The sequence below is a fragment of the Chelmon rostratus genome, chromosome 16 (genome assembly GCF_017976325.1).
Source record: "Chelmon rostratus isolate fCheRos1 chromosome 16, fCheRos1.pri, whole genome shotgun sequence".
NCBI classification, from domain to species: domain Eukaryota; kingdom Metazoa; phylum Chordata; class Actinopteri; order Chaetodontiformes; family Chaetodontidae; genus Chelmon; species Chelmon rostratus.
In genome coordinates, this window is record NC_055673.1 from 24023203 (window position 1) to 24035363 (window position 12161).

General features: G+C 40.3%; 1 protein-coding gene across 1 annotated transcript; it reads right to left on the minus strand.

The window, feature by feature from the left end:
- Positions 1-6550: 6550 nt before the first annotated feature.
- On the minus strand, positions 6551-12161 carry LOC121619310 (gonadotropin-releasing hormone II receptor-like). The gene is made up of 3 exons (XM_041954918.1): positions 11640-12161; positions 8557-8758; positions 6551-6966 (listed from the first exon to the last, which is right to left on the minus strand). Exons 1-3 carry the CDS (start codon positions 12159-12161, stop codon positions 6551-6553), a joined length of 1140 nt encoding a protein of 379 aa, XP_041810852.1.

Below are 12161 nucleotides of genomic sequence, written 5' to 3' on the forward strand. Positions count from 1 at the left end.
ACCCACATTAGCTGAATTGCTAATGTTTCCTCCTTATCTACAAACAGACACATGATGTGTTGCTCCTTGCTGAACCAAACCAACATCCGCAAGGGAACAACGCTAACATCAGTTCGCATGTGCCTGTAGCACATCTTCAAAGCTTACGTGCAAATGTTAACAGCAGTTAGCTTACATGCTAAATGGTGTGATCCTCATTTTCCGCCGCTCCCACCCACTTAGAGGCTAAATGAGCATTATCTCCAGATACCCTTTTTTGTCCCCTTCAGTGATAACAAATAATACATTTAAAGCCGCTGTTTGACTACAAAGGGGATGACTGATTGTGATTTCAGATGGACTTTCCCAACTCAAAACATAAAAATTGCTCTAAATAGCTTTGGCTCTTATTGCCGCCAATGGCTGAAGATACTCATATATTTTTATCCTAAAGTGTGTTACCTCAAGCCATAATGGTCCTCAAGGTTTATCTAAACCCTTTATGAGTGTTAAAGGTTGATTCAAAGCAGAGCAGTATAAAAGATAAGGGCCTCTTCCCTCATCTCCTTTCTCAGACAACTGAAAGCTGTTAAACCAACGCGATACCAAAAAGTGTATTTTTATGGAAGACCTAAAACGTCAGTGTGTTTTTGTAGTGTGAAGTGTGTAGCAGTTCAACTAGTTTTAAAATGGACAGCATTTGTTGCTTCTGTTTGGAACAATTCATTTCTCTGCCTCTTTTCATTTGAGTCTTTTGTTCTTCCTGCTGTGCACAGGAAAAGTTCTCAAAACAAACATTTGCTTTTTTTGAAAGTTTATTGTTGTTGTTATTATTATTATTGTTATTATTAGATCTCATAAGATTAATTATGATCATTTCATTGTTTTCTTTTTCGACATGTGTAAGGATGATATGAAAATGATTGTTAGGATTACTTTGTGATGGTCTTTGAGCAAATGATGTGTTTTCCAGAGACAGTTAATTTAGGTTGGGAAGTTTTTGAAGCCAAACTCATGTTCTGGCCTGAAGAGTCAGCGACTAGAAGAAAAATAATTACCAAAAAAAAAAAAAAAAAAATGTAGGAAAATATGAGCTGGCTGCTAGTACCAATGAGAAATAATGCTTTAATGATTCTAAGTGCTTCTCTATTCTCTGACCTCTTCACTGGTGTATTGTAGCCAACTGAAAACTGAAAGCTTTAACCTGTTGTGACTGAGGTCCTGTCCTCGGTCTTTGGCCAAAATGAACAAGTCTGGAGATAAAGAATTGACTGTAGATAAGCTGCAGTCAGAAACAGAGACCAAGCTGTCACTTGGAAGGTTTTCCCGGTACATTTATTTTACACATTTATGTAGCACATTCACACAGAAACTATTTTAATGGTGTCAGTTCACACAAACAAATAACAAAAAACTTCTCTCACCGAGGTTTGTCTGCCACCAACCTGGTACAGAGGAAGTGAATGGAATTTCTGTGGCTTAAAATGAGACTGCCGCTTTCAAAAAAAGAAATAACATAAACCTATTCTTAAAGGCGGGGTGAGTCACTCTGGAGAAAGATTGTTGACATTCACTGAATCTGAAGTCCAGTGAATATCTCCTCATCTCCACCGGCTGTACATTCTGTTTGTGCACTGAAACAAAATCTGTTTTTGTACACAGCCAGTGCACAGGGTGAGAGGAGGGGGAGGGGAGGGGAGATGAGGGGGGAGGGACAGTAAATCTGACTTGTGAACACAATGTGTAATCACATTCTGAAGAAGGAGAGGTGGCAATATCAACAGTCTTTCTCAGAATGATGAACCCCACCTTTAATTCAATGTGCATCCGCTTGGCCTGGTATAACCAATGATTTATGGTGGCTGGTGTTGTGGTTTATTAGGTAGATACTGCTCTATTACTGACCATTAGCACTGACTGTATTACTGTATTACTTCATCAGTTCACTGACTAATCTCTGGTTGGGCTTTTTTTACCCTAAGCAACATTTTTTCCCATAATGACCACTTGTGGCTGCAGTGCTATACCTTCACTGTATTCAGGAAAACTATAGGCTCACTTTAAAGCATTCAAAATTCTATTTAAAACTACCTGAATGGCTATATACCCTTTAGATGAGGGAAATATTTTTGTAATTTGTTTGAACTGACCCTTTAATGTTATTTATTTATTTATTTGGCCTGAGGGTCCTGTTGTAAGTCCTTAAATTGTGAATGTAACTACAAGACAACACCAGCACTTAGCAATAGAAACGGTGCCACTCACATGGCAAACTCCTGATGAATTGTATATTTGTTGGCAGTTAGTATCCTGATAATAAGTTAACACAAGCTACTCTTCTTTAAAGCTTCTGTTGTTTCTTCTCCTGACTCCCGACAGGAGTTTAGATCTCCTACACTGACATATGGTCTGCTGACCTGATTGGTCAAATTTAGCTAGTGATAGACAGTGATAGTGAGATGGTTCATCCAATCACCCTCCAAGTATTTATGAAAGTGCCTGCCTTTATCCAAACAGTTTCCATGGATGACTTTCTGGATGGTTCTGTGTAACAAACCAACTACTTACCGTGTATGTCAATGGACACGCAAAAAACATCTCTCATCAAATCTCTTTAGAGCAAATTAAAATACACATAGTGAATAATATCAGTAATAGACATGATTATTAAAGCGGGATAGTTTGAATTAGGTCATATTTAAGAGAAGAGCTAAAAGATAACAGTGACAGCAGCATTTTTCCTACCAAACAGCTTGGTCTCTGTGTGACTGCAGACTGCTCGATGTGAATGCCTCTACTGACCTTTGTTTTTCTCCTTCCTTGATCACATTCCACATGCCTAAAACCAAATAAAGACATTTTGCTGAATTGATATTGCTGTTTTACTATTGCCATCTGTTAGGGGGTAACCCCATGTCTCACGCAGGTATAATAAGATCCTTCAGATTGAAAAGAGTGATCACATACATACTTCCTTTAACCCTTGAAGTCCAATTGGGACACTGGCATTCTGCACACAGTGTAAATAAGGGCCTGTTAATAACATGACTGGTCTATCTTGATATCAGCTGACATTCAATAGAAGCTGTCATGCTTGGCTGTAACCCCCCCTTATATGGTGTGCTAATCCACATCCAAGTTTGGCTGGGAATGATCTTGTAAATAGCTGAATATTTCCTCATGCAATTTGAATTCAATTTTTTACACTCTAAGCTTTGATCCTTGATCCCTGAAGTCAGAGAGGTAAGTGATACGGTTTGACATCCCAATCATATTGAACATAATATCAATAATAACAACAACAACAAGGCTAAAATGTATCAGTTTAGCATCTTTCATACAAGAATTGCTGCTCAACAAAGAAATCACACACACCGAGCGCTTCACATTAAAAAAGACACAGAATGAACATAAAAACAGGGATAGAAATCTAATGTAAAATAAGATGAAGAGTAAACTAGTGAAGTCTACACAGCCCCTGTCAGCAGCAAAAAATGCAAAACAGCAATGTGATATGACTCGTGTTGCCTCAAACTTACACCTGCAGCTGAAGCACAGGATCCCCACAGGCTACTAAATGTGTTTCACAAAGAGAATGGGATTGGCTGGCAGCATCCCAGGTGCATGAGATGGCACCGGAGATGCGATGGACTCACTGTAGCACCCATTTCACGGCCCTGGCAGTGAAGAAAATGCCAGAGGATTTGAAGTCTGGGCTGGACTGTGAAGTTCATAAAGGCCTCATCGATGCATTCTCATCTGTTTCACATGACTTTCTGAGTTGCACAGAGAGGTCCAGATGTTTTTGGAGCTCATTGTTGGACTTTTGGATACAGCCACACAGTGAGTACCATCTACTTTCAGACAAGGCTGTGCACTTTCTCCTTCCTTTTGTGACCACACATCTGTGTAAGAAAGGCTTCTACACTTGCTGTCATCAAGACGAAATACAGAAACATTATGGATGCTGAGCCAGACCTGAGACTGAAGCTGACCTCGACTGGCCCCAACACCACTGGACTGTGTTCGCAGAGGCAGGTGCACCCGTCCCACTAGGCTTATGAAAGTTGTTGATACTCACCAACATGCAGGCACACTTTTATTTGTTTGCTTACTTGCTTTTAGCCTACAAATGTTGAAATTTGTATGTGTGCAAGCGTGCGTGTAGGCCTGCACTGCTGTATGTTCATGTCAGTCATACTGGTGGTACTTGGAGAATATTGAGAACCACTAGACTGATGTAAAACTTTCTCCATTTGATGTTTGTTTGAAACCAGTTTAACACAGACTCAGAAAGACCAACCAATTGAGGAAAAGAACTGAGATCTTATTTTTATTAGTTTTTTTTATAAGTCTGAGGTCACTGATTATTTTAGCAAGAGCATTTTCAGTGCTGTCACTCATTCTAAAGTCTGACTGAAATCCATTATATTATTTCTTTAAGAGAGGAGTTCATTTCATTTTCCAGTATCTTACTGATGAATGGAACGTTGGATATCGGCCTGTAGTTTGCAAGTTTGCATTAACATCTAGGTTTGGTTTCTTTATTAAGGGTTTTACAGCAGCTGTTTTGAAGGCATCTGGGAAGATGCCTCTTTGTAAACATGCATTTATAATATTCAGGACATGACTTGAACCACTGTCAAACACCCCCTTCAAAATGCTGCAGGTACAAGGTCAACACATGAGGTGGACAAGTGAGACTCAGTGACAGTCTTGCAGAGCTCAGTCAGTGTAATACAGAGGAATTGTCTCCCTTTTACAGGGTTTGTTGAGGTATTGTTGCAATGTTCAACCATGTCATTAAAGAGCAGTCACAGCTGTGTGACAATGATCTAATAGCATTATAGATATAACTCTGCCTCAGCCTTGCCATCTAGGAATCTCTTCTGAACCAAAAATTACCCTTTAGTCTTTCTTATGATTTGGCTGGCATCAAAAACACACAGTGATGATCAGAAATAGGTAATTCTAATACTGAAGCATTGGCAATGTTTAACTTTGTTGTTATTACCAAAATTTGACAAAATTTTAAAAATTCAGTACAACCACAGTTTTTCCGTGTGTCTGTATTGAGGGCATACATACAGTTCTAAAGTGTAAGGGTGCTGCCCTTCCTGGTTCAAACAGGGTGATATAATGTTATTTTGTCATATTCCATCACACCCAAACATCATGGTTGATTCATTCACGCAGTTCATCGACATCACGACTGATTTCAAAAGTTAATCAAGCTGCAGCTACAACTGCTGAGTGTTAAAGCCATCATTTATGTAAAACACAATTAATAATCTCTGTCACAACCTTATCTTAACGTGGGCATTTGTCTTTTGTGCAAACTTCAGTGACAGATGACAAATGACTGGTGACAGTGACACATGATGGCAGCTAGTAAGATGCTCCAATATGATACATACCACACAAACATATTCAAATTTCAAATCATTCAGAACCCTGTTGTAACATACAGGACTGAAATTCTGTCACAACTGTTGAGGACATCGTCTAGCAGACTTTTATTGAGCATATACAGTATGAGACTCCAACTGATACTTTACATCACACCTGCTTGCACTTAGAGAATAATAATGTTGATGCAGTCACATTCAATACATTGTTACATACAGACTGCATATATGTTGATCATATGCATGTATAACAACAGGTTATTTCTTGCTGACTATTACATCCCATCTCATCTACAATGAGTTTAATATTGGCCAAGTGCCAACATATGAATTTAAGAGGTGAAATGCTTCAGTAAGTAATGACTTCCTATTACACTCTCTAAAGCCGACAAAACGAACTACTGCTCTCCATAGCTTTTCATAATCATGCAGGGAAATGGTGTCCAGGTAGCAGTCTTTATTATATATATATATATATACACACACACACACACACACACATCTATGTATGTGTGTGTATATATGTACATATATGTGTGTGTATATATATGCATATATAAATATACACATAAATACACATATGTGTGTGTGTATAGCTATACACGTGTATGTATAAACACAAAAAGTAGGAAGTTTATTTCCCTTTTAAATGGTGCCACATTTTTAAGGAACATGCATTTGTGAGATGAGCAGCAGAGCTGAGTTTGTGGGTTGCGCCCATGAACAATTTGCCGAATCTTCTCTGCCAATGGCAAACAGCTTATTTTGCTGTTGCTATTGACTCTCTCTATATATATACATATGTGTGTGTGTGTGTGTGTGTACATGTATATATACCTATATATGTATATATAAAAGCAGTTATATATATGTGTGTGTGTGTGTGTGTGTGTGTGTGTGTGTGTGTGTGTGTGTGTGTATGTATATCATACAGAGATATAGAGATCAGTCTTTATACACTGTAGTGGCTCCCAAACTGGAGGGCATAGTCAAAAACAGCTATGGAATTTAAAAAAAGACTTTCTTCCACAGCTCAGAGCTGTTGTTCTAAATGAGAGGAAAAGCCAAAGTTGTTCAGCATTCACTTATGTGCTCATGGATTTGGGCATCAAACAGCTGACACCTGCATTAAGGACATTGGGTATGTATCAGATCACCAGTGCTTAACTGGGGTTCCCACTGTGCTGGTTGGAGCTCAGATCAGACTCCATCTCCACAGCAGCTCCAGCACTTCGAGCTGATAGATGATCCACAGAGCGAGGCGAGGCGTTGTTGGTTTGGCGACCACGGCAGCATGCCACCACATCGGCAAGGTCGGCCCGGAAAGACGGCGTGTAGAAGCCGTAGATGACCGGGTCACAGCACGTGTTCAGGTTGCCAAAGACAAACAGTATGTGGTGCACGTACTCAGGTGTGTGCTGGATCATGGCTGGTTGGAACCAGTACCAGATCCCCAGGAGGTAATAGGGTGTCCAACAGATAACAAAGGAGCTTACAATCACAATGGTCATCTTGAGGGTCTTCATTCGGGCTTTGGGTATCATGTCTGTGCCACTGCGTCTCAGGCAGTGCTCTCCATCTGCAGACACACAACAAGGGCAAAAGCTCAAATGGTATCACCACCTTAACCACTTCCTGTCGAGATGAGGATTATCTATTTTAGGGTTGGTGAGTTGGGAGGGATGCATTGCCCACTGCCACAGTGTTATTTTTGATGTTACAACTACTAAATTTTCAAATTCTGTGCATGGTGAATTTAAAGCAGGAAGGCTATTAAAGCTGTTTTCTAATGAATTATTTCATGTGTTTGCTGGAATACCACTAACACTAAACCATGACGCTCATTATGGTCAGTGACTAAACTACTGAGAGATGCTGACTACCTTGTCAGGACATAGCTGTCTTGGTTGACAGTGGCAAGAATTAAATAAAGCCAACACAGATTGCCAAAAACCATATGAAAATGCTCAGCTTTACAACAGAAATAAACACCTTTACAGCACACTCCACCTTTGCTTATTTTTGGTCAGGCACTGACAAGATGGCGACGCCCAGAGCCGCTGTCACTGAGCTTCACAGTGGCTCACCTATGGGTGACGTCACGGAGACCATGTCCATGTTTTATAGAGTCTATGATCACGTCCAGATTAGCAATGACAAATTTTGAAAAATAACTTGCTGCCATCCTGCTTTACCCAATAACTTCTTCATTGCTGCTGTGGTCATACCACTTACAGCTAGAGGGGAGTATAACATGAAGCCAGTTCCAGAGCTTTACAACAACAACAACAACGAGCATTATCAGGCTACAGGCATTAAATAACCTGCCACCTCTTATAGAATCAACAGGAGGATAAAATATCACCAAAGCAGACCATCATTTACTATAAACTCCACAACAGCTGCAGACACAAAGAAACATCTTTGTTAACAAACTTGACTTTGACCAACGTGTGAAGTCAGTCGTTCAATCAGGCTGTCTGCAACTTTAGAATATCTCAACGACTATATATATATCTTTCCAAAGAATCTGGGAACTCTCATCAACATTTTCAGTGCATCCCGATGAGAGTACTGAAACTCACTCTATTCCTAACTAACTCAATACGACCTCTCCAAACTTCAGCTATTTAAAAAAGCTACAGCAAGTCTGCTCACAAAGTCCAGTAGTTATTAGGTTGTTCTTCTCTTTTCACTTTGCTTGTTTTTAATGTGATTTAGTAATTTGTGCTGTGCCACCTTCATCATTATCACTGTATCAATTCTACTTTTATTCATAACGTCTTCACATTTTTCTTTTTTTGTCTTTATAAAGCACTTTGTAACTCGTTTTTGAACAGCGCTAAATAAAGTTACTGTTGTTGCCATTATACATATTAGCGTGCTCGTCTGTTGGTGCATCACATTAGCAATTAAAGCTAAATGTGACTTCCTTTGACCTGCTTACCTGAGCCGAGACACAATGATGCTACTTTAACCACAACAAATACAGACATGGTACTTCATTTTATTATATTGTGTGTACTGTTTGCAGACTGCTTGGCCTAAAGTAGTAAAAAGTCATAAACTGGAACCATTGTTGTGTGCAGTGTTTGGGTGGAAAGGGTCAAAAATGTCCCTCAGCAGATTCCAGATCCTCCGAGGGTCACAACTTTTGAGAGTCACACACCTTTGCTCTTGTGCATCTGGCCATTGATCTTGGTGAGGATGCGGGTGTAGCAGAAAGTCATGACAAGCAGGGGGAAGACATACAGCGTCACAAAGTGAAACATGTTGTATGCCGTCTCCTGCCAGAGATACCGGAAACTTCCGTGGGTCACACACTGAGTGAAGTCCACTCCTTCAGCTTTAATGGCCCGAAAGATGAACAGCTGAGGGTGCAGAGTGGAAAGAGATGGGGAATGAATTTCATGCAGTCACAGAAAAACACATGTGTAGTTGGTTTATATTAAACAAAGGTCATACTTGTTTATATTAAACAAACTACACAAAGAACCACACAATGCAGGAGGTTCTCTGAGGTTCATGTTGTGCATTAAAGTTCCTTTAATGCACCTCAGAGTGTCCCAGTTACGCCATGTCAAAAACACAACACAGGGGCAATCACTAATTATTGACTGTTCTGGAACCAGATTTAAAAAGTGAAGTGAGAGTGAGTTGTTTGTTAACTGGGCCTTTTTCAGCGTGAGGCCGAGGCTCCATCGGTTGGTTAGTCGAGTTAAGGTGAAAGCCACACGTATGAAATTAAAGGATCTCTGCAGCAGTAGTGTTACTGAGCACACAGCTCGTCACTGACAGGCCACAGGACAGAACTGTACTGGATTCCAGTTCTAGTGGTCACTAATAAGCTGGAAGTTTATGTTGTAAGTGTATCTTTTCTGTGTTTCTCAGCCTAAACAAATCCCATGTGCAGAGCCAAACCAACAGTAAATGGATCCTGCTGTGTACTGTGTATGAGCCACACTGCTGCACTGGATGACTTCTCAACCCTGAACACACACACTTTAGTTTATTTGGACACCGTCCTGCTGCCCCAAATAGTCACAAAGAAAGCAAATTATTGTTATTGTTGTTCTTGTTATTATTCTTATCACCATAACTATTACTATCAGCATTCATTGTTAAATAACACAATAATTAAGTATGACTGAGATACTGATTTATTTAATTATTAATGTGTATCTATAGTAATTTAGATATATTTCACTGCATATTTGTTTCATATATTTGATCCTCTATGTATTAATTATTTGGTGGAGAAACATTTATATTCATTCACTGGATGACTCGAAGATACATTTTCTTTTCCCGGGAAGATATCCAGGTTAAAACCAGGTCATATTTAGTGGGACTTGTTTAGACACGTGTTAGTAGCCAGACTGTGTGTCTTAGGTTTCCTTTGCATCATGTGAGACTGATTGAGCACAGAACAGTGTTGTACTGATACAGTATACTGATTGTACTGGCTTTAAAACCGTTGGCTTCTCTCTGTGTGCAGTCTGCATGTGACTTTGCTCCAGGTCATCCAATTTGTACAAACACTGCAAAGATACTCAGCTTGATGTCCAAAGTAGATAGATTGGAGTGTGTCTGTCAAGTTGGATCTACCCAAGGTTCTCATCAACTGCACGCTGGGATAAAAGTCATGTCAATGGCACCCAAAACAGGAATGAGCATATAGAATGGTACATAATGTACAGCTACAAAGGGTCAGTAATCTACCCACTTATCAGCCTGGCCTGACATATCGCTTAGATGCCTGGGAATGCTGGGAATGCAAGCACCCTTCAGCCCCTTTTCTACTCCTGCCAGTCTATCAGTGACAGATCAGTTTCCAGCTTCAACATGCTTCTCTACAGTCCTGTTTCATTTGTGGCTCTTCTGCCGCCTCAAGATTCAGACTTAGATGCATTTCATCCATTTAGAGGCAACAGATGAACAATAGCTTTTTTGGCTACAATAATTTTTATCAGTGTCTACTAAACCATGATAAATAACAAAAAAAATCAAAAATAAATAACAATGAATACATAAGGAAGTTTTTTCCTTTGCCACTGTTGTTGTGTCCTGACCTGATCTATATGGAAAGTGTCCTCAGACAGCTCCTGTTGTGATTTGGCGCTATATAAATAAAATTTAAACTGAACCGAATAAAATAAATAACTAGAATTCTCTATTAAAGTTGGCATGAGAGCAATAATATTAATATTTATGAGCAAAAGCAAACTCAGCACTCAGAAAGTCTGAGTATCCTCTCAGGGCTACAATAATGTGTCTGACTGCTACATACATATCGTATTTTGTAGTCACTGCAGTATAAACCTCTTCATACTGTCCAGTGAGCTCACATCAACATTCATTTTCACTTATAGTTATTTTTTAGTTCACTGAATTGCAGAGTTCCAAGTCACATACAGTATAAAGGAGGTTTTCATTACTCTTCCAGCCAGCAGGGGCAGCACACCCGCTGGTGAGAGAGAAGACATCCTGTGTATTCTTTGGTTTTACACATCTTCCACTCACTGTCTGTATTGACTTTAATAAAAGAGACATGTCTAGTTTGGAATAAGTTGGGTTTTTGTTACTTTGCACCACCTGATGCTTTTTTTTATTTTTTTATTTTATTTTTTTTTAAACACACTGCACGTCACTAGGAAGATTTCCTACCATCTGGTGAGTTTGTGTTTTTAACATTTTTTTGGTAAAGAATCGTATGAGCAGCTCAGTGGCTGGAGTGTCTGACTTCTGGAAGATTTTTATGCAGGTGTGTGATATGTATCACACCACATATCACACACCTGCATAAAAATCTTCCAGAAGGAAGAGGTCCTGGATCAGACTCATGTTTTATAGCTCTGTGATTAGCTTATTGAAAAAAATCAATGGAATTTCCTAGCCATAATGTCATTGACAATAAACGCCAGGGAATAATTTGTACTCAATCGAAGAATTACCTAGAAAATACACAAGTGTTCTGTCCACCTCTGATGCTTAATCACCTGTCACATGATAACCTTCAACATTTTGATTAGCTGGCCGATGCTGCACACCATCTAATTAACTTTTCAGTTCGTTTCAGGGGTCAAGCAGAGTTGAATTTGACCAGGTTGCATGAAATAGCATGTAAAGCCAGACTGCCTCATCTAGGATTGAATGAACTACAGGTCCAACCTAGTGTTAAGCATGCGTACTCAGATGCAGCACCAGCTGGTAAAAAAATACAGGCCTTCATAAAGTTCAGTGGAGATGTACCTGTGGAGATGCCAGCAGTAGGCTGAGAGTCCAGGCCACCAGCAGCATCCGTCTGTTCCTGAGCCCAGCATCAAGAGAATCCAGAGGATGAAGGATGGCCCGATAGCGGTCCAGACTTACCACCACCAGTATAAATGCTGCTGAGTGCATGGCAAAGAGTTTGAGGAAACACAGCAGCTTACACATGATATCCCCAGCGTACCACTGCACCGTAATGTTCCAAATGGCATCCAGTGGCATCACCACAAAAGTCATCACCAGATCAGCTGATGCCAAGCTGGCGATGAGCGGGCGCAGGTGTGCCGCCAGACGATAACCCCGCCCCCAGCACACACTGATCAGGACTGACAGATTACTGCCCACGGCAAAGACAAACAACACCAGCGTGGCTGCTACACGGCAGCGGGCCGCCACAGTGAAGGATGGAGCCTCCCAGGGCGGAGGAGATGCTGGAGCAGACGAGTTCAGGAGGGATGAGACGGAGCCGTTCTGTAAAGGGTCTGCAGACAGGTTTCCTGTCAT

Bases quoted from the DNA above. Each gene is read 5' to 3' on its own strand.
- LOC121619310 (XM_041954918.1), bottom strand. From the start codon at position 12,161: ATGACAGGAAACCTGTCTGCAGACCCTTTACAGAACGGCTCCGTCTCA. The intron at 8,759-11,639 runs GTACATCTCCAC...CTGCACCCTCAG, and splicing joins TACTGCTGGCATCTCCACAG to CTGTTCATCTTTCGGGCCAT. The intron at 6,967-8,556 runs GTGTGTGACTCT...GTGTGTCTGCAG, and splicing joins CCAGATGCACAAGAGCAAAG to ATGGAGAGCACTGCCTGAGA.